The sequence below is a fragment of the Diabrotica virgifera genome, chromosome 3, assembly GCF_917563875.1.
Source record: "Diabrotica virgifera virgifera chromosome 3, PGI_DIABVI_V3a".
Lineage (NCBI taxonomy): Eukaryota > Metazoa > Arthropoda > Insecta > Coleoptera > Chrysomelidae > Diabrotica > Diabrotica virgifera.
Genome location: NC_065445.1, coordinates 221,294,133 through 221,321,480, shown reverse-complemented (window position 1 = coordinate 221,321,480; position 27,348 = coordinate 221,294,133). Strand labels below are relative to the sequence as shown.

General features: G+C 33.0%; 1 protein-coding gene across 1 annotated transcript; it reads right to left on the bottom strand.

Moving 5' to 3' along the window:
• Nucleotides 1-20,004: 20,004 nt before the first annotated feature.
• LOC114328794 (bromodomain-containing protein DDB_G0280777-like) lies at nucleotides 20,005-22,606 on the bottom strand. Its single transcript, XM_028277754.2, has 2 exons — nucleotides 22,294-22,606; nucleotides 20,005-21,264 (listed from the first exon to the last, which is right to left on the bottom strand). Exons 1-2 carry the CDS (start codon nucleotides 22,569-22,571, stop codon nucleotides 20,112-20,114), a joined length of 1,431 nt encoding a protein of 476 aa, XP_028133555.1. The 5' UTR covers nucleotides 22,572-22,606; the 3' UTR covers nucleotides 20,005-20,111.
• Between the last annotated feature and the right edge of the window lie 4,742 nt (nucleotides 22,607-27,348).

Here is a 27,348-nt window from a genome sequence, read left to right as displayed (position 1 = left end):
ATTATTAATTAGTCTGGACAAAATTATGTCGGGCACCCATTGTTTTTAATAATTTTTAACATAATAGATCCATTATCCAGAATTTCTATCCATTAAATAGATCGGTGAAGGTCGTTGTTATATTATTGTTGTTATATCGAATCTTATACGAAATACTGAGAAATGCGATTCTCGATATGAATACCGGTACTCAAATACAAAGTAATCATAGTAATCAAAGTATCCTACTAATACTAATAAAAAATATGTACTGAGAAATGCGATTCTCGATATGATTACTGGTACTCAAATACAGTAATAAATAAAGTAATCAAAGTAATCAAAGTAACCAATACTGTAAATGATTACTTTATACAAAAGTAACGATTTGTAACGAATTCTCGAAAGTAATTATAATCAACATCACTACTAAGAGCCGGATAGGACAAATTTGCTAATCATTTTAGGCACCTTAAGAGTCCATAACTTAAATAGCAGAACCTAAAAGAAAACGTATGAGCTCTATGCCGTCAATTTTCAATGGCACATGTGCCCTCCAGTGGCGGCTCGTGATTTTTACAATAGGGGAGGCTATACCTAACTCTACAATATCTAGACAAAATTGAACTAGCAAAAAAAATGCGCCAAAAAATGTAATGTAAGGCCCCATTTTTTGACCATTTTTTATTTATATTTCATAATATCATCATAATTCATAATTTCATGATATCATATCATTTTAAAAATAATTAGTCTAATTGTAAAAGTTTAATACCAAAGTTTGTGTCGTTTATTTGTTAACAATTCCATCTTTGTAAGTAGATATGCATATCAAAATAAATACAGATTTGAAGTTTTGCAGTCCATACAGGTTAAAGGTTCACATTTTTTAAGATACTCAAATGAATTTTTTTAATTCTAAAAGCGACCTACTGCGAATCCAAACACATGATAAATTACCGATATTTTGCTTTGCGTTACAAATATCGGAAAAAGTTATTTGAACAAGTTGTTCCAAATATTATTCTAACCCCAAATACCAAAATTCTAAACCCTAAAAGGACCCTAAAATTCGTTGTGCCCGAGATGCACGCAACAGCAACGGAGCCGAGAAGCTAGTTAGCCTCCGTTGGTAAATCTCCGGACAGCGTGTGATGGCACCGTAGATGTCACTGTTAGGAGACCGGGTCTCCTTAAACGCCTGCTGCGCTGCGCAGAGCATTAGCAACGGAGGCTGGCCGGCTTCTCGGCTCCGTTCATGCATCTCGGAATAACCCAGGGTCCTGCCTACAATAATAATAATAAAAAAACTGAGACGCAATCATGCGTTCTAATGCTAATGCTCCGTGCGTATGGATATTTAGTGATAATATGGAATTTACACGTTGTATAATAGTGAGAGTGCTTGTTGTTTTTCGCGATTCAAGAAAAAACAAAACAGTGTAGCGTGTGTAAAAAATTTATGGGGAGGCTAAGCCTCCCTTGCCTCCTCTGACGAGCCGCCACTGGTGCCGTCAATTTTCAGTGGAAAATCAAACTTTCCAGTTATGGACCGGATAAATAAATTAAAGGGTACCCCCCGCCCCGTTAAGATAGACAAAGTGCCCTCACTATCAGAATTGAATTTTTTTACATTCCCTATCAAAAACGTCATTTATTCGTTTTTATTCTTTTACGTGGGATGCAATTTTTAAAATTTCAAAAAATTCACACGCATAGTTGAGACTATTACAAAACATCTCTATTTTTTATAGACATATAGGTTAAGTGTACCTACATACCCTCAAAATGCATTTTTATTTTTACTTCCGCCAATTTGAGGCGTACATAAACTACATAACTATACATAACATAACAAGTACATAAATATACATGTATAGTTGAATATTTTATACTGGTTAATAGTATGTATCGATTCAGATGCAATTCCCTGAAGTTCAGATGCACCCCCTGAAAATAATCCTGGGGCGCCCATGCAAGCATCTTGCACAGTTAAAATCTTTAAACTGAATTTATAAGGTCGTTTTAATTTTTTGCGCAGAAAATTTAGTGAGGTTAATTTTGAAATTAAATATACCTACTGAATTTTTTAAGAACTCAAAGATTAAAACGCTGGACGGAAGGGCCGCCCGAGAACTTTATCGTACCGATCTATTATCGTTATCGTACTAGATACTAGCATTCTGTAAAAATAACAAAGTTACTTGTTATTTTGATATTTTAGAAACACCTTGTATAATTGAAAATATTTTATGGTTCTACGCATCATTAATTCCTGCATTTGAGAGAATGTTCGGGGACACACTATAGATTATTGCATACCTAAATCAATAGAATATTAGTCATACTTTCATTTCACATTAGTTCATTTTTCTGAGAAATTAATAGTTTACAATATTTGCATTTTACTGCATGGATTTTAATGAAATTTTGGGAGTAGCCCAAAGCCCAATCTCCTAATTCAAAGTCTATCCTATATACTATATACTATGGCGCTTTTATCATGGGGGCGGTTCCCACTACTTCTCGGGGATAGAACATTTTTATTTTCGAACTGCATGGAGCAAAAGGAAGAATTTTAAGAAAAGTTAAAAATGCGCTCTATAATTTGATCTTATTTTTTTCACCCGTCCAACTGTTTGAAAATAGAAATAACACTATATTAAGAGGTATTGCAAAAGAAAAACAATGCATTTAAATTCTGGTGGATGATGGGTTAAATGTATGTACTTCTCATTTTTCCTTAAAGTACATTAGTCATATATTCTTTTGCACCATATCTCGCTTAGTTTGAATGTAACCGACATTTTAACGGTGCTCGTTTTAAATGCCTTTTCAAACACTACAAAAGCATGAGTACTTTGGGCATGCACCAAAAAAGCAAACTCTTTTTACCTACCATATCTCTTTTTGTATTATAAATAGAAAATTTACGAAGGAACGAATCTCTTTATTGTTTATAATCTAAAAAAATTTATATACTGTTTTTAGTTTGATGCATAGTTTTTAAGGTATTCACAAAAAACCGTCCGAAAACGTGTCATTTTTAAATGAAAATGGCCAATTTTCAACTACGCATAACTCAAAAGGTATTGAGTTCTCAAAAAAAAGTATAGATCAGTTTTTGCTTAAAAATAGGTTCTCTAGCCACCTCCATGCTTATTTTGACCAACAAATTTTCCACCCCCTTGAAGGGGTGGGAATTGCCCCAAGATAAAAGCGCCATATTATATAGGGTAGATTTTGTTTCTTGAGCTATTCCCTACTTACTGTGAAAATATCAAGTACATCGATGTAGTAGGATGGAATTCGGAGCCAAATACCCTCATTGACTGCCCTATAATAATGCTCTGCTATGATCGCGTGAGAGGGGACACACACAAGATTCTAGAAAAATTTCTATTTTCTGTAACTTTTCGAATTTTTGAGCTACAGCAACGAGTTTTATGACATTGGAAAGGCAATTTTGCATTCTTTCAAAATATGTAAAAATATACAGGGCGTATCTAAAAAATTAAGATTTTTTTTTCATTTCCGGTTCAACCGGAAGCCATATTGTGAATAAAATTTATTGAACTAATAGATAATAAAGTATTCTATATGTATGCCAAATTTAAAATTATAGTTTCTATTACAGAGGAAGTTACGGGCACTCGAATATTTTTTTATACAAAATTTATAACTCCCCTCCTATGAGGAGATAAGAAATCTGACTAATGTTATTGAATTAACCGATAAGATATCAAAAATATATCAAAAAATAAACAAATTCCTTGGAGCCATTTTTGAGAAAATCTAGTTCAAAATTATGTCAAATTTTGACCCCTTAAATATAGGCAACCCATAACTTTTTCTGAAAAACGATAATATTCTTGTTATAGGCCCATCTTTAGGCTATATAAATGTTTTTTCAAATTAAATTTATCTTAAACAAGTTTTTAGATTGGTAGGGAAATGTATCGGGTGGGAGGTCGGCCATGCTGGCCGCCATTTTGGATTTGGAAATGTCAAATTCCGTATTTCTCTTCAACTATCGATAAGCTAACTTTATGTTAAATTTCATTCGTTTCGGTCAAAATTTGCAAAAATGGGCCCCAAATAACCCCCCTATTTCGGCCCCCCTTTGAGAGGTTTTTTTCAAAAGCTTAGTTTCTCGACAAAATTCTCTTAAACTTACTCATACCAAATTTCATCGAAATCGGTCGTGTAGTTTTTGCTGGGCGGTGGCGACATACGTACGTACATACGTACGTACATACGTATGTACAGACATACGTACAGACACACGTACATACTTCCGACATGTTTTTTTTATTTGCTTTTTACACTCAGGGGGACTCAAAACGTCAAAAAAAAGTGAAATCTGAAAAAAAATTTTTTGCACGATCCTATAACTTTATTTATTATACTCATACTATGTATGTAGTACGATAAAGTAAAAAGCAGATATTATTAACTTTTAATAAATAATTATTAAAGTTGATGAATAAATACTCATTTTAAAAATAATCAGTACATATTTACCAGATTGGAACGACCCACTTCCAATAACAACAAAAATCCAGGTCCGGATTAACACAAAAAATATAAAGTAATTGTGATCTTGAAACAACACCCTGAATAGTGAAATTTTCAAAATCCGTTTGCACAAGTTTAATGGTTTGCTTCCATTTTTTGTGCGGACAAGTTAATGACTTTAATTTTTTAAATTATGTCGAAATATTTAAAAACTCTGAGAAGTCTAACAAAAATTTCAATATAATTTCAAAACTAATGTCATTAAATAATTGTCTGCGTAAAAAAGTGAAGCGAACCATTAAACCCTTTTCAAATGTACAAACGGATTTGGAAAATTTTAGTATACCTACAGGGTTTTGTCACAATGAATTTATATTTGTTGTTAATCCGGACCTGGATTTTTATTGTGATTAGCAGTTGGGTTGTTGGGTTGAGTTCCTAATTTTCCACCTTTCAGTACAACCATGTATGCCCATGAGTATCATAATTTGTGATGTAGAAGCTGTAATCGCGGATACAGAGTGGGGTCAACGGGGCTTTAAACCCCCTATTGTATTTAGTCCGATATGGATGTCAATCCAAAGAAAAGATCCAATATCTTACCGAGGGCTGCCAGGCGTTTGCTAAACTGAATATAAGGAACGGCATGACTCAGTAGAAAAGATCCTTCATCAAGAGATAGTTATCAAAGTGGGACTTCTCCAAACCAACCATCTCCCACATTATCAATACGCCTTTATGCTTGAGAGAGACAATAAATTACAAGTTAAACTGGGATTTCAGACCATACAGTGGCACATAATTTTTGGGAGATACTCCAGCATACCAAGTCACTTAGGTCTCCATATCACGGAAAGAGCCCCACCTGAGTTCAATACTTTTGATACCGTTGGTATCTGGGATGAGTGAATATTCCCCTTAAAGGAAGTAAGAGCCATGACTAAATCTAAAATAATAATAATAACGCCTCTTCTGCCATTATTTAGAGTTATAAAGTAGTAAAAATCGGATACAGAAAGTCTTCAGCAGAACACAAGAACACACAAAAATATCATCCATTCAGTGTAGTGGACAGAACAACATTACCGCGGTTTAATCTACTGAGCAATTTGCGCAGTAGAGGAAAGAGCTCGGCTTGAACTGATGGAACAAGCAATGAGCATAAACCACTTTTCTAAGCAAGAAAAAAATGCAAACCTGGGTAAGTAAACTTCTACATGGGCGACATCTCAGTGAGATCAACCAAAAATATATGTGGGAAATGTAGCGTCAGACTACAGTTTGACATCAGGAAGGATGTTGGCTGAAACAGAGGGTTTCCTGCTAGCCACTCAGGCTGGCCATGTGAAGCAAAAAGAAACTATCCAACATCTTTCCTGGCGGTAGTCTCAGTAGGAAAGATTATTCAGCAAATAAACTGGAACTCCTCCAAACCGACCATTTCCCTTGTTATCAATACACCCTTGACAGAATGCTTGAAAACGACAACTTTAAGGTATACTGGGACCGCACTGTGCTCAGAGTCTTAGAGGGAGCGTGAGCCAAATGGTTAAATATGGATAATAATAATATTTTTGGGAAGTCTAGGCCCCTATTATGAATTTCTAGATCGGCGCCTGGCCCAAGCAGACCTACCATCACGATATTTAGGTGTAAATGTGATTTTGGTATCCCTTACGGTTATCTTAGTTTTTGCTGGATATATTAATATTATATGTTAAAATCGGGTTTGGTTCGGAGCTAGGTGGCTTCAGGATAGTAGTACTTTGATGATTTAAAACTGTACTAGCAGGAGCTTTAACTAATATTAATTTTAATAGAGTTTTTTTGTTCGAGTTTTCTTGGGTATTCCTTGATGGGATGTTTCTAAGCTTTTGTGGGGAGTAGAGTTTTTCCTGGTTGCTTGCATTTGCTTGTGTGTTAGAAGGTTATGAAAATGTATGTGCCCTGCATTGTAATATTTGTGTTTTTTGGATGTTTACATAAGCTGTATTTTGAGTGAGAATAGTTGGTTTTTGAGTGTCACTGGTCAATTGTTGTTGTTGTGTTAAGTTATTGAAGTTTTAAACAACTTAACCTGATGGAGTTGGTCGTACGTGTTTTGTTTTTCATTTGGGAACCTTGCGTGAAAGATTAAAGTCACACATGACGCAGAGGTTCATTTTATACCTCCATCTTAAAGTTTGTATCAGATAAAGCCATATATTATACTAATACGTATATATATACGTATATATATACATATAATATATTATACGAATATATACTTCATATAAAAAGTACATAAAAACAGAAATAATCATCTCATTACTTATCAGTAAAACTTTAGAAAGATTGATAAAAAAGACAGAGAGAATAACCATATAATGCTAAATTCCTCCGCCGCATTCACAGAAAAAAGGTAATTGCAACTTGGAATGTAAAAAGTCTTTTTGTAAGCAGAAAAATATCAAAGTCGTCCATATAAGATTAGATATCTTGAACCAGCCTCAAAGGTCCACTACTAAACATAGGCCTCTTGTTTCTGTTTCCAACCATGTATATCTTACACCGCTCTCGTCCAGTTTTTATTTAGCCTTCTTAAATCGTCGGTCCATCTTATATGTGGTCGACCAACGCTTCTCTTGTCTTCCCTTGGTGTCCATTCCATTAACCTCTTTGACCATTGCCCATCTGTCATTCTGGCTAGGTGCTCTGCCCATCTCCATTTTAGTTAGGGGTCGACAAGACAAGAATTCTTGTCTTGACAACAACTTCTTGTCTTGTCTTGAGAAAAAATCAGGAAATTTAAAAAAATCTTGTCTTGACGTTTTCTTGACATTTTATATCTTGTCTTGACTCAAGAAATTTCAAGATCTTGAAATTTCTTGATTACCCGGTCCGGTGATTCCCCGACGAACTATTAATTGCGTTGCGTGCTAACACGACCACTGGGGGGAGTCCCGATCGCAAATCTATATAAATGCAGAATATTAGATAAAGAATGGGTTCTGATCAGTAAATTTTGTCAGTATCTGAGAAGCTTTAAAACAGTTTCTTCAATACTCGAAGGCTCGAAGTGGAAAAATATTGCACACTCCCATTGGCGGTAATTGGAGTAAACTTACTTTTAGACACACTGGAAATATTGGGCTCATTAACTTAACTTGATAAATAAATTGATAGAGACACTACCGACGAGTAATTAATTTACTTCATTCAAGCTGCGAGAGATAAAATACTGAAACACTATAACAAAACTAATTGGATATACTGTATAGTTCTTATTTTGGATCCTCGGCATAAAGTAGAGGCATTTTCCTCTTTATCTTGGAGAAAGCTTCTATGATCGAAGGCAGTACAAAAATTTAAAGAAATATTTAAAGCCTACTATTTTAATAAATCCCAAAATGATCTACATAACCCAATACCAGAGCCAGCACTTAGTCTGAAAAAAGAAGATAACGAATTTGATTTAGATATTACTTACATATTTAAGAACGCTGACAATGATAACTTACAATCTTGGAAGTATGAAATTGAAAAATACATAAATGGGCCTAGGTCAGAATATACTTGATTGGTGAAGAAGACACGAAAATATCTACCCGTCATTATCGAAAATGTCCAAGGATTTTCTCGAAACGCCAGCAACATCTGTACCTGCGGAAATGCTATTTTCAAGAGCCGCTTTAACAATAACAAAAGCTAGGCTAATAAAAAAAAATCTGCTAGGCGTTGACTCCATGAGAAGTGTTATCTGCATTAATTCATGGCTTATCAATTCCGATTTGAAAATGTGCTAAATTTGTTATCTATATAAATAAAAATAAATGTTTGTATGTATGTATGTATGTATGTATTGTTATATTTCTATTTGATATGAAAATTAAATTTTGATAATTATGAACAGAATTCAATTTAATATAAAATATTTTCAATTTTCTCAACCACGGGGATATAAATTTAGAACAACCTGTATACAACAAATTGTTATATTTAATTTTAAGTAGTGATTAGAAGAAGCATACGAAACTCGGGACAATGCGCTTAGAATAAACAAAGTGAATGGCGCGTACCATTATCGTTGTTCGCGGAAGGTTCGATCATTAGCCTATGCTAAATAAGACTCAGTTGAAATAGATAATAGTTCATTATCGTTGTTCGCGGAAGGTTCGATCATTAGCCTATGCTAAATAAGACTCAGTTGAAGTAGATAATAGGTCATTAAATTTTGTAAATAGTAGAAAGTAATTTTAGAATGGGAATTAACTATTTTTTTTGAAATCCATTAAGCATATTTAGAAAGATTAAAAATTGGTTTTGAGGAATACTGCGAATGAGAGTTGGTGGTGGAAGGTTGATTTGTGAATCTGGAAGGGATATTTAGAAAGTAGGTGAATGACTGAAAATAGAGAGCAGAATGTTTTGAGCTGTCGAGAAGTGAAGTCCAGTAGTAGACGGTAGTGTACGGAGAGTGAGAAAGCCGGTATAGTTCCGTGAGTGTGGAGTATCTATCGTGGAACGAGAGGTAGGCCAGGTCGAGAGTAAAGAACCTCCTTGAGCCAAGAGTGTCCCGGTAGCTGATTGAAGTTTCGAAAAAGGTAGAAACACGGCATCACGACAGAAGCAGGAACGGGAGCTATACAAGCTAGTTTTCAAAGGAGAACATTACTGGAAGCCAGGACGAGGTTTTGATCGCAGCCAAGGATAGCAGGAAACGGGTCTTGTGTGAAGACATTCTCAGTTCACCAGAAAAAGGTCAGTCTCATTTGTTTGGACATGAATGTATGGGTTTTTCGTATTAAATACCACATTTAAAATTGAAGAACATAATCAATAATATCAGAAACGCTTCATCAAACTTAAATAGAATTGTTGCTAATAAATCCTAATAGTTAAATGTTAATAAAAACTTTCAATTGGAAACCAAAAGGAAATAAGATTCCCATGTGTAAATGTTATGTTTAAGAATAATAAGATATAGCAAATATTAAGCAGTATTGCCATTTAAATAAAATAAACCATATTTTGATTATAATTGTAACCCATATGTGTGTATTATTTTACTCTTTTCTTTCCTATCCCGATTAGGAACCATTGAGAAATACTTAGAAGCCACGTAAGTAAGTAATTAATTTTATAAAAAGCCCTGAGATTGAAAACATATTGACATGTGATCTGGTAAATTAATTAGATTATTATAAATGCATTGATTAAATTAAATGACATATAAGAATATTATCTCATATCAATAATCAAGATCACAACAACTGTCGTCCAACGTGGAAAGCATTGAAAAGTATTTCTAGTGGCAAATTTGAAGGATAGAAAGAGTAAAGCCGGTATTTGAAAATTTATATGCCTGTGGTAAAAAGTGAGATACTTACATTTGATAACATAAAATTTTAGATCTCTTTAGATACAAATTTTACATAACTGATTTAATATTTTATTTTTACGATATTTACATTTGATATATTTATTGACAATTTATAATATTTGGGTGAGAAAAAGTCGTCTTGGTAACATACTAGTAAAATTTCATATTTGGCGGGGACAGTACTTCTTGAAAACAAATGTCTGTGACAAGAAGCCAAAGCAAAGACAACAAAAAACAAAAAGAACATTCAAATCAAGAGAATAATTCAGACCAAGAAAATATTTTAGACACGACAATCATGGCATCAGAACAGCAAGAATTATCAGGAATAGATAAATTATTACAAATGATGCAACTCCACTCACAAAGAATGGAACAGAAAATGGATGAAAACAACAAAAACTGGATGACAATCAAAGAGAAACAAAACAAGCAATGTATGAAGCAAAAAGGACAATGGATAAAAATCAGGAGGAAACAAAACAAGCAATGGATAAAAATCAGGAAGAAACATCAAAGAAAATGGATAAAGTGGATCAAAAAATGGATGAAACACAACAAAAAATGGATGAAACACAACAAAAAATGGATGAAACACAACAAAAAATGGATAAAACACAACAAAAATTGGATCAAAAAATGGATGAAACAAAAAGAATAATGCAAGAAAATCAGAAGGAAACAAAACAAGCCATAGAAGAGAACAACAAGAAAATGGAGGAACGCATAGAGAAGTATGAAATGAAAATTCAAGATAAAATAAAGGAGTTAACGAATGGCCAGAAAAAGGAAATAGAAAATTTGGAAAATAAGTTGGAAAATGCTATTCAAGTAGATAGAGAAGAAGTGGAAAAAAGAATCACAGAAATAGAAAAACAAGTCACCGAAAACCGGACGCAACAAAATGTAGGAGAAAGAAGAGAAATGGTTATACATAGCACAGATGACGTGAAGATAAGGTTTGGCGGGGATGTAAGAAGATTACACCCAGTGCCGTTCATAAATAGCCTGAAAAAGAAAATACAACACATCGGAAATTTCGAAACAGCAAAAGAAACTATCAGAAACCATCTCAAATATGAAGCAAGCCTATGGTTCGATAGTAAAGAAGAAGAATTCGGCAATTGGCAACAATTTGAACAAACATTTTTGAATTATTTCTGGGGAAAAGTCCAACAATTGGAAATTAACAAGGAATTGCAAAATGGGAAATACAATGATAGGATGGGGGTATCAGAAAGGACATATGCTTTACAAATTTACAATAATGCAAAACATTTACAATATAATTACTCATCGGAACAATTAGTCGAGCTGATTGCAAGACATTTCGAAGAAACGCTGGAAGACCATATCACATTGCAAAACTACAAAGACATAGATAGTCTATGCCAATTCCTACAAATAAGAGAATCACGTCTAAGACAAAGAAAATCAAGAAGGTCGCGAGAAGATTACAGGCCCCGAGAAACACAAGATTACAGAGATAGAAATCAAAATAGGAGGGACTATACAAGACGAGATTTTAATCCCAGAAGGGAAAACGAAAATAGAGACAACGGAAGAGGAAATTATGAACAAAGAAATAGGCAATGGAATGAGGATAGAAATCGAGAATACCAGAATAGAAACACCACACGCTCAAATCAAGAAAACAGAAATAATGGTAGACAAAATGAACAGGGATATCGAGAAAACCGAAACAGATCCGACAGACCAAGAGAAAATAGAAGAGAAGTAAATAATACCCAGACAGATGAATATGACGGAGAGAGACATTATGACGAAAATATAAACAACGATGAGCAACCGGCGTCTTTTCGCGACGGCGCTCACTAAAAACCAAAAATCAAACAGGAATCTTTTGTCACCCCAAGGAGTTTATTAAATTGGCAGGAAACAACGAAAAGAAAAATGGAGTTAATTTAAAATTTGTGGATGGATTTATCAACGAGAAACCAATTAAAATTATGATAGACACTGGATCTGAAATAACATTGGTCAACAGAAAACTAATAGAAGAAGTTAACTTAACAAATTTAATTTACAAAATACCTAGGGTAAATTTAGTGGGCGCAAACAAACGGACATTGGCAACTATAAATGAAGGCATACGAGTAATGGTACGACTGGGTAAGAATATGTATGCACTACAATGTGTAATAATGCCAAACATGTCACATGACATGATAGTAGGAGTTGACGAATTGGCAGAAAAACATGTAGTGATAGATTTTAAAAATAATACGATGAAACTAACAGAAGAAAAAGAAAAAGAACAGGACAAGGAACATGAGAAACAAAATACGGACGAATCAGGTAAAGAACAAACAGTGGAAATGAATTTGGCAGCGAAGCAAGGACAAAGAAAAAAAAGGAGAAAAGGTCAGAAAAATATAAAAGAAAATGAAACCTGTGGCTCCTCAAAAGAAGAGTTGAGCCCAGAAGAAGAAAATTTGAGAGTATCAGAAACAAAGGAAACCTGGGATTCCTCAAAAGAAGAGACGAGCTCAGGAGAAGAAGAAATAAAGCTAAAAAATGAAAGTGAAAAGAATATGATTGAAACAGTGGTATTTGAAGAGGAGGTATATGCAAACGAGGATGCAGAATGCACGGTAAACATGTGTGAAGAATCTGAGAAAGAAGACAGAAAATTAATATGTGGAGAAGGGAAAGAAAAAGAATTGCGGTTGATGTTAAGAAACTACGAAAATTTGATCAATGAGGAAAACAGAGTGGCTAAAAAGTACGAACATTCATTTGAGGTGAAAAACTTGGGAAATTTTCGATCAAAAACTTACCCGATTCCATACAAGTATCGACAAGAGGTGAAAGAAGAAATAAATAAAATGTTGGAAGATCAAATCATCGAAAGATGTGATTCACCGTATGTTAACCCGATTGTGATAGTAAAGAAAAGCAATGGAGAATTGAGATTATGTTTAGATGCCAGGAATATCAACCAGCACACTGTATCACAGATCACAATATGAATCACCTCTAAACATCGAGGCCATTTTTGGAAGAATCACCGCGTCACACATATTTTCGAAAATTGACTTAAAACACAGTTTTTGGTTGATACCGTTAGCTGAAAAGTGTAGAAACTACACCGCTTTTTCTATTGATGGTATTGTCTACCGGTTTGAGGTAGTGCCATTTGGATTGCAGAGTGCTTGTGCTGCACTCGTCCGAGCTCTACATACCATTTTGAATCGCCATGAAGATTTCATAGTTCATTATATCGATGATTTATTAATTTTTTCACAAGATACTCAGAGTCATCTGGAACACATAGAAATAATTCTGGAAGAATTGGACACAGCGGGATTGAAATTAAACATTGAAAAATGTCAATTTTTTCAAAAAGAAGTCATTTATTTGGGTTTTCAATTGGACACCAAAACAGTAAGATTAGCCGAAGACAGAGTCAAGCTCATAGATGAATACCCAAGACCAACGAATTTGAAAACATTGAGAGGTTTTCTTGGCACGATTAATTATTTTAAAAAGCTGATTCCCGATTTGAGCCAAAAGGAAATCCCTCTGATAAAATTGCTTAAAAAAGGAATAAAATGGAATTGGAAAGAAGAACAGGAGGAAGCTTTCGAAACATTAAAACGAGAATTCGCAAAAGGAACGAAAATATACCACCCTATTTACAATTTACCTTTTATACTCCGAACTGATGCGTCCATACAAAAATTTGCAGGAGTTCTGTCTCAAATACAAAACGACCAAGAAGTGCCGATATGTTTTATATCTCGAGTGACTAAAACACATGAGAGAAAATATAGTGTTACAGAATTGGAGTTTGCCAGTGTACTATATTGCGTAAACAAATTGAGGTTTTACTTATTGGGAGCAAAATTCACAATCGAAACAGACCATGCAGCTTTAGTACATATCGTGAAGAATAGATTAGTAAATAATAGAATACATAGAGGCATTCTATTATTACAGGAGTATGATTTTGAGTTCCGATATATAAAAGGAAAAGACAACATAATAGCCGACGCTCTAACACGGGATGAGGACACCGGAAAAAAGGAAACAATTACTCTACAGGTGGGACTGAATAGATTAATACAAGAAGAAGGGATATATTCGTTAAATGAGATAAGGACAAACCAGGAAGACCTAGAGGAAAGAGAGAAAAGAAGAGCGGAAGTAGAAAATAACATATATTTTAAGAGAATAGACGGAAAGGAACTATATTTAGTGACACAGACATTGGCCGAAAAGATAATAAAGAAATTACATGAGGACAATGGGCATATCGGTAGCAGAAAAGTTTGGCTCGTTTTTAGGGAAAATTACATCAGCCGACAGGATTACTGCATTGCAAAGGAAATTACCCAGAAGTGCGATGTATGTCAAAAATATAAGAGTCGGAATTTCAAAAACGAAAATGTTGCCATAAATATTGAAGCCCGAAACAAACTAGACATTGTAGCAATAGATATGTTAAGCGATCTAATTATGACCACTAAAAGGAACAAACATATTCTGGTAATGGTGGATGTGTTTTCAAAATACGTAAAATTATATAGTTGCCGCACCACAAAGGGGGAAGAAATATTAAGAAAAATCGACAATTTTATAGCCATAGTAGGAACACCAAAAAAGATTCTACTGGACAATGCAACGTATTTCCGAAATGATCGTTTCAAGGGACAACTTCGAGAACGAGGAATAGAGACAAATTTTGTCAGCATCAGGCATCCACAGAGTAATCCGTCGGAACGATTCATACAGGAAGTGACGAAATTTCTTCGCATTGCAACAGGTGGTCAACATCGCCACTGGGACAGGAAAATGGCGGAAATAGAAAGGTATCTAAATACAATTCCGAGCACAGTAACAAAAGAGACCCCAGAATACATCATGAAGGGTGTACTGCCGATAAGGCCATGGGAAGACCAAGAGCCAAAAGAATATCAACAGGTGATTGAAACCGTACAGAGAAGATTACGGCGAAGCAACGAAAAATATATCCAAAGACAGGAACACAATAGAAAAAGAAGACCAGTGACTTTCCAAAAGGGTGAAAAAGTACTCGTGAGGGCATTACGAGTATCAAATCTTCCTGGGGGCATTTGCGCAAAGTTGATGCCTGTTTTCGAAGGCCCGTACATCGTGAATAATGAAAATGGGATAAATAGTTATGAGTTGAGGCACAGGAACTCGGAAAAGATCCGAGGAATTTATAATATTCACGATGTATACAAATATCACGAATAAAAGACAGAATTACATGAAGTAGATAGTAAGTTAGGATATAAGACGTAGATTAAAGTAAGGAAATATACAGGGAGTTGGTTTTGCCTCGAGAAAATTTATTTAAAAATGCAGATAAATTTTATCGAATACAAGGCGGGGATTTGTTATATTTCTATTTGATATGAAAATTAAATTTTGATAATTATAAACAGAATTCAATTTAATATAAAATATTTTCAATTTTCTCAACCACGGGCATATAAATTTAGAACAACCTGTATACAACAAATTGTTATATTTAATTTTAAGTAGTGATTAGAAGAAGCATACGAAACTCGGGACAATGCGCTTAGAATAAACAAAGTGAATGGCGCGTACCATTATCGTTGTTCGCGGAAGGTTCGATCATTAGCCTATGCTAAATAAGACTCAGTTGAAATAGATAATAGTTCATTATCGTTGTTCGCGGAAGGTTCGATCATTAGCCTATGCTAAATAAGACTCAGTTGAAGTAGATAATAGGTCATTAAATTTTGTAAATAGTAGAAAGTAATTTTAGAATGGGAATTAACTATTTTTTTTTGAAATCCATTAAGCATATTTAGAAAGATTAAAAATTGGTTTTGAGGAATACTGCGAATGAGAGTTGGTGGTGGAAGGTTGATTTGTGAATCTGGAAGGGATATTTAGAAAGTAGGTGAATGACTGAAAATAGAGAGCAGAATGTTTTGAGCTGTCGAGAAGTGAAGTCCAGTAGTAGACGGTAGTGTACGGAGAGTGAGAAAGCCGGTATAGTTCCGTGAGTGTGGAGTATCTATCGTGGAACGAGAGGTAGGCCAGGTCGAGAGTAAAGAACCTCCTTGAGCCAAGAGTGTCCCGGTAGCTGATTGAAGTTTCGAAAAAGGTAGAAACACGGCATCACGACAGAAGCAGGAACGGGAGCTATACGAGCTAGTTTTCAAAGGAGAACATTACTGGAAGCCAGGACGAGGTTTTGATCGCAGCCAAGGATAGCAGGAAACGGGTCTTGTGTGAAGACATTCTCAGTTCACCAGAAAAAGGTCAGTCTCATTTGTTTGGACATGAATGTATGGGTTTTTCGTATTAAATACCACATTTAAAATTGAAGAACATAATCAATAATATCAGAAAAGCTTCATCAAACTTAAATAGAATTGTTGCTAATAAATCCTAATAGTTAAATGTTAATAAAAACTTTCAATTGGAAACCAAAAGGAAATAAGATTCCCATGTGTAAATGTTATGTTTAAGAATAATAAGATATAGCAAATATTAAGCAGTGATTGCCATTTAAATAAAATAAACCATATTTTGATTATAATTGTAACCCATATGTGTGTATTATTTTACTCTTTTCTTTCCTATCCCGATTAGGAACCATTGAGAAATACTTAGAAGCCACGTAAGTAAGTAATTAATTTTATAAAAAGCCCTGAGATTGAAAACATATTGATATGTGATCTGGTAAATTAATTAGATTATTATAAATGCATTGATTAAATTAAATGACATATAAGAATATTATCTCATATCAATAATCAAGATCACAACAGTATGTATGTATGTATGTATGTATGTATGTATGTATGTATGTATGTATGTATGTATGTATGTATGTATGTATGTATGTATGTATGTATGTATGTATGTATGTATGTATGTATGTATGTATGTATGTATGTATGTATGTATGTATGTATGTATGTATGTATGTATGTATGTATGTATGTATGTATGTATGTATGTATGTATGTATGTATGTATGTATGTATCTATGTATGTATGTATGTATGTATGTATGTATGTATGTATGTAGGTATGTATGTTCCTTATAGACTCGCAAACTATACATTTGATAGTATGATGATCTTAATTAAAGTTGTTGTACATGAACCCGGGATGGTTTCTGAGTTGGTACGACCAACCTAACTAAAAAGGGGGCTTGGCCCCCATAATTATTTTTTATTTTTTTGGACAAACTGCTATTTTTTAATTATATACGATGTAGAACCAAAATGTACATTAAACCCCAAATTTTCACTTTTTTATCACCAACCGTTATTTTTTAACAGCCATCTAAATATTACCTCTTCTATATAAATAAAAATGAATGTTTGTATTATTGTGTTTTCAATTTATCAATCAAAGGCAAAATGAAAATTAAATTATTTTTTTTTAAATAACGCGGGCACATAAATTTGATACACCCTGTATATTGATCTATAAATATTTATTAGAATTTAGTTTGGATGTAAATAGATTTCTCTTTTAATGAGCTTTCCGATGAACCATTAAAGACTTTTGTGAATAATTAAAGTGAAAAGGACGATGTATTTAGTTTTAAAATGGAAAAAGCTTGTTTATTACGGGAACTATAGAATCTACAGGTAGCGGTAATTATCATTTTCTAGAAAAATGGTTTAAAAGAAAGTTTGGAATTTTAATATCTTTGTTTCAACCCGAGTAAATGTTGTAGGGTTCCCCGAAAGTAATTAGGAGGGTCGGAATAATTTTGAAAATGACTGTTTGTTTGTCGAATGGAAAAGAGAAATGTTTCTGATTCTTGGCAATTTGGAAGGGGAAAAGTGGTTTGAATGTTCAGTGAATTTGAAAAAGAAGGCAGTATGTTATTGGCATCGCTGAGGAGCAGTTCGACGTTTTCGTGGATAAGTAGTTAGCAAGTACCAGTGGTTGTTTGATAGTGGAGAATAGTGCTGAAAAGTGGAACGAGAGACAGATCAAATTGAGACGAAATACCTCTTTGGTTCTGTATTATTGAGAGAAGGAGAGCAGATAATTTTTGGAGTTTGTGTGAATCGAGTACTGGTCAAAAGAGGCTTTGGCTCGTTGGAGAATTGGTGCTGGTATGCTGATAGTTTTGAAGCTGGAGAACGGAGAGGGCTTTGATGAGTAGCCTTTAACATAGTCAACGAGGGAGAGCTGTTTTGGGTCACGAGAAAACATCAGAGTGAGTGAAGAAAAGGGTCAGTCAATTTATGTGAAAGATATTTTTATGTTCGGAAACTAAAAGTTTGAGTAAAAAGCATATGAATTAAAATTCCAATATTTCAAAAGGTAAATAGGAAGTATAGGTAATTTTGCAATTACATAAATTTGTTTTGTTTAGTTTGTTTTACCAAAGTCATCGGGAACAAACCGATAAATTGTTTTTTTTAACTAGAATAAATTTAAGTGGTAAAAATTTTTTTACCATTTTTTTAATATTATAAAAAGGCACCCTGAGATTTTTTATTCAATTTTTATGTATGATTTGCGACAATTAAATAATTAATCAAATAAATAATAATTAATATAAAATTAATAATAAGCAGATCATAACAGTATGTATGTATGTATGTCGTATGTTCCTTATATACTCGCAAACTATGCATTTGATCGTATGATGATCTTAATTAAAGTCATGAACTCAGATGCCACCTCCGCGAGTATCGAGAATCGACGAAATTAATGAATTCAATGGAGGGTATGATATTGTAAAATTTGTGAGAAGTGAACGACTGTTATGGCTGGCATATGTCTAGAGACAAGAAGATACAAAAACAATAACGAAAATATTACAATAGTGGTCGACATGAAAACGAAATAAATGAAGGCCTAGAACCATATGGTTATTTGACGTTGAAGACGATTATAAGCTTTCATTTGACATCTCATTTGTAATTCTATCTGGTAAAATGACAAAGGAGTTATATTCGCGGTCGAACGGACAGACAGCCCAGGACAAATTTCTCAACTTTAGTACCATCCTTGGATTATAAGCTTTCATTTGGCATCTTATTTGTCATTCTACCTAACAAAATGACGAAGGAGTCGCCTAGGTCGGACGGACAGACTGACAGACAGCCTAGGTAAAATTTCTGACCTTTATTATCATCCTTGGATTATAAGCTTTCATTTGGCATCTCATTTGTCATTCTACCTAAGAAAATGACGAAGGAGTCGCCTAGGTCAATAGTTATAATATATTATGTTATGTAGTTAATTAATATATTATGTGATTATATACATACGTGGAATATCACATAATTTTTCATATTAAATGTATCTTTCTTATGTACCTACATATTTTGCATTATTGTGAATACAATATGTAGACATATAATTTTCTTTTTTATTCGAACAATTTGTATTTAGATCAATTTTCATTTTAGAGCAGTTGATTTTGAGAAATTGATTTCGAGTAATTGCGTTCGAGCAATTGACCTAAAATCAAAATTATGACCCATTATCTAATTATGACACATTATCTAAGGCGCTACGAAGTTCGCCGGGTCAGGTAGTTTAAAATAAAATCTAGTTTGCAATTTTATTTTCGACAGGATTAGGTAAGTATCATTAATTATTATTTTTAATTTACATTTTTGTAAATCGTTTTAGCAAAAAAGTGTTCAATAAATTAAAATATTTTATGTTAAAATAACGTTATCTTTTTCACAAATAAATACGTTTTAGAGTTTTCATTATTAGTCAAGATATTTCAAGATTTCTTGTTTTGTTGACAAGAAATCTTGGTATTGATGTAAAATTTCTTGTCTTGTCTTGAAATCTAAAATTACTTCTTGTCTTGAAATCAAGACAAGATCAAGACAAGATCTTGAAACTTTCAAGAAGTTGGCGACCCTTAATTTTAGTCTGGCTATCGTTTCAATGACGTCAGTCACCTTGGGTCTTCTCCACGAAGAGATCACGAGGAGCAGGAGCAGATTAAGTATAGATGATTAGATCTAGAGAAATAAAATGATCAAATACCTACTGGATGTTTTGTGGTCGATCAGCATCAGGATACCAATAATATAGATTTCCATTTGCATAGGATTAACCAATAGATATGCTAAACTTTACAATATGTAGGGTGCAATACAGAATAATAACAAAAAGAATATTTGAAAATATTTTTTTATTTGGCAAATCATTATTTGTATATATTTGATATATAACAAAATGTGACTCACTTATTTTTTAAAATAATTAATAAAAATAAATAATTTTACATAACATACTGTTGTTGATGTTGGTACTGTTGTCCATATCGGTTCCAGTATTGGGTCCATGGTTGTTGGTTTTGTTGATTAGAATAGTATTGAGCTAATGGATTTCCGTATGTTTGTGAAACGGTTTGATAATGGGACCATGGTTGGGCACCTTCGTATCCTTGTTGAGTTTGTCTGTAGGACCATGGTTGGGCAGCTTCATATCTTTGTTGAGTTTGGCTGTAGGTCCATGGTTGAGCAGATTGATATCCTTGTTGAGTTTGTCTGTAGGTCCATGGTTGAGCAGATCCATATCCTTGTTGAGCTTGTCTGTAGGTCCATGACAAACCATTCTGGTTGTTCCTTGAATAATAAGTTTGATAGTTTGATGGTTGAGCGGTATATTGGCCCCATGGTTGCATTTGTTCGAGTTGTTGGTAGTGCATTGGCATCAGTTCCTGTTGAATGTTGTATACAAATCCTACCAATTGTTCGATTTGCTCTTGAGATAATTGGTTAGGGAAAGCATTTTGGTATTGTACAATGTGGTTTCTGATTTGTTCTTGGGACCATGGAGCTTGACCATAATGATGGTACAATTCATACATTACATGGTACATAAGTTGTCTTTGAGACCATGGATATTGTTGGTGAGACATTGGACTTTGTTCAAGGTAATTTTCTAATTGGGGTTGTACTTGTTCTAATTGTTGGTAGTGCCTTGGTGTTAATTCTTGTTGAATGTGGTATACAAATTCTACCAATTGTTCGATTTGACCCTGAGATAATTGATGAGGGTAAACTGATTGGTACTTTACAATTTGGTTTCTGATTTGTTCTTGGGACCATGGAGCTTGACCATAATGTTGGTACAATTGGTACATTACATGGTACATAAGTTGTTGTTGGGACTGTGAATATTGATACGCTTGGTGCAACATATTGGTATATCTTGCGGGATTTTGTTCGAAGTATTGTACTAAGTGGGGTAGTACATCTTCGTGGTTATATTGTACGTATTCAGGAAGATGTTGGTACATCAGCTGGTGCAAATAATCTTCATTGTTTACATCAGAGTTCAATTGGTTCCACTGTTGGTGAACTTGCATATAATTAAGAACAAGTTGGACACGTTGTGCAGGGCTCAAGTTTTCGTAATCCTGGTTATCCCTAAAAAAGATACAGTAATAAGTGGGTCTGTTAGTATTCAAAAGATGAAATTTTTATTTTGCAGATGTTGCGACAAAATAAGCTAAGTTATAGAGAACATTTGAGATACATATAGTAAGAAGTGGTCAAAGATCAAAGTGTGCAATAGTTTGGTAACGTTAGACATAGAAATGAGAACTATGTGGACGAGGGATAGCGCTATTAGAAGTTAAGGAAAGGAAAACTGAGGAGAAGATGAAAGTATTATGTGCCAGAGAATTTGAGGGAGTGCGATGTAAATAAAGAAGACACCATGGACAGAAATTATTGGAACAGCGATCTCTAAAAAAGGGTAAAGCTGAGGAAGAAAAAAGAAAATTGTGAAAAGTGTCCAGATAGAAAATTTGTTGGTGTTTTCCAAACAGTAATTATTATTTCCTACTAAGCCTAGTGAGCCTACTTGACTGATTTCTCTTATTAGGAAACGCATGTATTACAGACAACAATTTTTTTTAGTTCTTTTCCCTAAGTACTGAATGTACGCAGTTATGCATACCTATAATTTATTATTTACAATAAGGCTTTGTACAAAAACAAATATTTTCTGTTTTTATATAAAACAATCGTAAAACCAAAAAAGTATAAAAAGTATACTAAAACATAAATTTACAAATAGAATATGTTTAAAGAGGAGTGCCTAAATATGTAGAAACGTAGACAATAATCACAACCATGTTTTGAATAATTAATTTGAAAACTAAAGCTTTTAATACAAGTTTGAAAAAGAAGAAAATAATGAAGAATTTCCGACATTATGTATTCTTGAAATTGGGTTCAAAATAGAGAAGCAAGGAATCTTTCTCAAATTGAACCATATATGGTTAGAGATTCAGAAGGCGGCTTCAGAATATTGCTTCTGAACATCTTAGTATTAATACACTTGCAAAAATGTTCAAAAAAACGAAAACAATTTAAAAAAGAAATTTTCTGACAAAGTGTATGAGGCAGTGCAAAGAAAAAATAATTGTTACTACCAAGAATTTAACTTACCAGTAATGGTAGATCCAGGGTACAGTAGCACCGCCAACTTGGTTTTTGCCTTGTACGTATTGTCTCCAGTAATTACCAGCTTGATTGTCTTGGCCATATTGAGCCCACTGGTTCCATGGTTCTTCTCCTTGACGCTGTTGGCTATATGTCTTCCAAAAGGTGTTGTAAGGATTATTTCCTTGAACAGCGTTCTTTGATTGTTCATATTTGTTTTGCTTTTGATGAGCTGGTGAACAGCTGCAAAGAGCAACCAGCGAAAGGAGAATGAAGAACTTCATATTGATTGATGTACCTTGCTGAAGTATGTCGTCTACACAAATTAGTCATCTTTTTATATTAATTTTTTTTGTTCATTATCACTCTTAGTAACACTGATAGAGTATTCTGGGGTCGAGTTGCATAAAGAAGCAGATTATCTTTGTTCATGTGTTTAATTTAATTTAGATATTTTTAACGCTACATAATGTCGTGACACCGATAAGGTATAATTAAATATATTTTTATTTATTTAATAATGATTAATTATCTCCTGATTTAAAGAAATATCATCTCAGGTTTGTGATGCGCACAATATTTAGCTAGTTTTCTGATGTAATTTTTAAAACTAATTTATTTGAATAATTTTTAAATTTACTAGAATTAAAACATTCTGGACTAACATAGAGGACAATAATTATGCACCATAAAACGACGATGGTTTTATTTTTAGTACATAGAATCAGGCGAAAAGAGGTATTGACATGTCAAAGAAGAATTATAGGCAATGAAGGAGTATGGAAAATATTGTTATTTTGGAGAGAGTTGTAAAGGAAGCAGCATGAATATCTCAGAGATTATCTGTAATAAACATCAACGATGATAAATAAAACCCTTGGGAAAGAGAAAAAAACAAGAACCCGTCATCAACGAGTTAACAACGACGAAATTCACTGAGTAGACAAAAAGAGATTACATAAGGAGTTAAATATTTATTCAATTACCAGAGAAAGTGAAATTTCTGTAACGCAAGATTTATGTAAAAATATGCGAAAAACCTACCGAGGAAAATATTTTTCACATACCTCTACCGAAAATATACATTTCCTGACCTGTTTGTAGGGAGCAAAGTCGTACTTTTTCTCCTTAGGGAGGGAAAGTACTTTTTCTCCCTAGGGAGGAAAAGCAAAAGTGATGTCATGGTATGTCATTGATGAAATAACTTATTGACGCCTTATACAATATTCTGTTATCTATTACGTAAGTATCTATACATTTTAACGTTTATTTATAGAGCATCCTGTATTTTGCAGAATGGTAAAAACAGTAAATTGTTATTTTGATTTAACAATGTTTACATTAATAATTTGACTTATATTTGACAGTTGACAGTTATACTGCACCTACTTGTTAGTTTTAGTGCTCTAATAAATTTTGTCAGATAGTTACATACAGCGTGTCTACTTAAGTTGGAAACATGGAAAACTTTTTTATAATTGATTTTACGAAAAAAAGTTATCCTTTATAAAAAGTTCTGCATGCCCCAAAACCTAAAATTCAATCATCAGATATCAAATTTTCTCAATATTATACGAGGTATGTCAAAAAATATGAATTTCGGTCAAGGGTAAAGTACCTTTATTTCTCTCAATATCGAAAATTCTTATGATAAAAAGTTGTTTGGAATTAAAAACTAAGATCAAATATGCAATTACATGCTTCTAATTGAAAAAAAAAATTTCTCAAATTTATGGATACCCAACATCGTTTTTAATTATTACAAATATGATAACTCGTTTATTATTCATTTTACGAAAAAAAGTTATTCTTCATAAAAAGCTTTGCATGGTCTAAAATCTAAGACACAACCATGATATATCAACTTTTATTAATTTTATACGAGGTGTGTCAAAAAATATGAAATTCGCTCAAGATTATAGTACTTTTATATTTCACAATATTTCAATTAGAAGGATGTAATTGCATATTGAAACATAGTTTTTAATTCTAAACATCTTTTTTAATAACCGTTTTAAATATTGTGAAAAATAAAGGTACTTTACTCTTGAGTGAAATTCATATTTTTTGACATACCTCGTATAAAATTAATAAAATGTGACATCTGATGGTTGCATCTGCGGTCTTAGGACATAGAGAGCTTTTTATAAAGAATACATTTTTTTTCGTAAAAGTAATAATAAAAGAGTTATTGTATGTGCAATAAATAAAAACGAAGTTAGTATGAATAAAATTGAGAAAAATTTGGAAAATATTTTTTTCCAATTAAAAGCATGTAGTTGCATATTTGATCTTAGTTTTTATATCCAAACAACTTTTCATAATAAGAATTTTCGATATTGAGAGAAATAAAGGTACTTTACTCTTGAACAAAGTTCATATTTTTTGACATACCTCGTATAATATTGACAAAATTTGATATATGATGATAGAATCTTAGGTTTTAGAGCATGCAGAACTTTTTATAAAGAATAACTTTTTTTCATAAAATGAATAACAAAAAAGTTTCCCATATGTTTCCAACTTAAGTAGACACGCTGTATATAAATTATTTAAAAATGAAAAAATTACTTGATATTTGAAGGTGGAAAAATCATGTGTATAACATGGGAGTAAAGTGCCTTTTCCTCCCTCGAATGATTACTGCCCTCCGCTACGCGTCGGGCAGTAAACTTCATTCTAAGGAGGAAAAGTAGCACTTTCCTCCCTTGTTATACAAATAGCTATATCGGTACAATACAAAAGAAATATGTATGAGAACGACAAATAAGGAGCTAGAGAGAAACCCTTCTATGCGGAAAGTGCACCGGTGAGCTTTGTTCATTTTTAATAAAATTCGTAAGACGCACTGTTGCGTAACAGAGAAAAGATAGAATACTATAATGTTAACAATTATTGGAAGAACTGCAAACATTACCATGAAATAAAACTTTACAACTTAAAAGATATGTGTGACAAACGCAGATGATAATAAATAGAACATCAAATTCATAATAATTAGCGAAGAATAAAATTATACATAGATCAGTATTAAATAATAGTTTACAACAAAATAAAATCTGTATACTCTACATAAACAATTCACATAATATATGGACATTTGGAAGTAATTCCTTTATAATATATGTGTTTTAAGATATAAATCAGCAAAAAATTATTTGAATTCACTTATATTGTAATTAACTTACCTCTTCTTTATTTTCTTCTTCATACTTTCCTTGTTCAGTATATTTACCTAACCACAAATTTGTCCGTTTCATGCCCATTTTCAGGACTTTTGAAGTATTCACCGACAGAAAAAGGAATTCACCGACAGAATACTAAAATTGACATTAATAAATCAAGAACATAAAAGAGCGCAAGAAGAAAACTATCAAAATTTGTTCTTAGAGTTGTTATATTGAGTGTTTATGGTTTTGTAGTACTTGCGAGATACATTTTTCTTATATGCTGCAAACATAAAAAGAGGCATGATGCAATAGGAAGATTTTATTGCAGAATAAGAACTAAAATATAAATGTGTGTTATATCTCTGGATGACTAATTTTTGGATGTCAAGATTATTCTTTATCTTTCAATCTTCAATGACAAAACATAAGTTAATCATTACGAAGCGTTTAATAAAAAATATAATTTACTATTTTTATTGGGATTAAACCACGATTTTACTTTAAAATAAGTAATTTGTTATACTGAAACTGCTACTTTACTATGAAACCATCAATCTACAGTATAAATTTGACTATCCTCTTCTTCTAGATGGACTTCTTTTACTAGAGCGGCTTCTTCTTCTGCTTCGGGTGCGTTTTTCTCTACCTCTGAGACTTTTAAATGGTCCTCATCTCCTTCCTCGTCCTCTTATCTCTCTTTTTGATCTATAGGCAATGATCGTATGTTTCCACGATTTTTTAAAACATTTTTACATACTTGGCTTGGTTGTTGTCACGGCCTCCGCAAATTTTGTAATTCATTTTAAAAATAGTTGTAGGCTACCTAGCTACCTGAAATTTTCAGAATAGCTTAGAACTAGCTAACAATGCAATATTTAAGTGCTATTATAAAGGGTGATTGATTAGTGGGGTAAAGCTCCGTAGATCCGTTATAGTAATTCACCAGGAAGGATTTGTTTTTAGGTGGATGTGAGAGGTGGCATTCGGATTTTTGCCGATAAAGTTAGGTGATAACTTCGTTAATAATAATTGACTTATGCTCCTTCTCAAATATGCCCGGAACATTAATAAAAAAAAAAAAAATAAAATATTTAAAAATTTCAAAATATTTCGTTTTTTTTTTCTACTTTCTTTGCTTATAACTTTAAAACGATTCATTTTGGAACAAAGTCGTATAGGAATAAAACAAAGATAATTAAAATTTCTATCAGATACGACTGGTTAAAAATGTCTTAATTTAACACATTTGCTGCAAAATAGCAATAATTATATTCAATATATTCAATGTTTTTCCATCACTTAGGTTACACTTTTAACCTTCCTAATTCGCTTAGAAAATTTTTGTAATGTGCTAAAGCCGTCCACCAAATTTCATTAAAATTGACTCACTAGATTTTGCATAATAATTTTGCAATCTAAACTTTTTTTAAAAAATTAAATTTTTTTAAAACCTTGCACAGCAAAAACTAGAACATACAAAGATTTGTCAATTTTTTTACATATAAAGAAGCACTCCACCTATCTAATGCACTTTACAGAATTGAAATCGGATTATTTATGCAGCCTCAGCAATGTTTTAAAGTTATAAACAATTTTTTGGCTTATAAACAAATTAGTGCTGTGTCCACGAGGGGGTGCTACGGGCTCCTTTATTTAGATGGGCTTACCCAAGTTTTTTTTACGTATTTTGACCCGTAGAACACGAATTTTTTGGGTAACAGTTGATCCGTTTGTCGATAAGATTGTTATAACAAAGAACTTGAGGACTTACATAACATCAATTTTTCGCAAAATAAAACATTTTTGTATTCCTTGGGTAATTCTAAGCAAAAAAGTTCTTACAAGTTTTTTCGTAGGATGCATAGTTTTCGAGATAAACGCGGTGGAACAT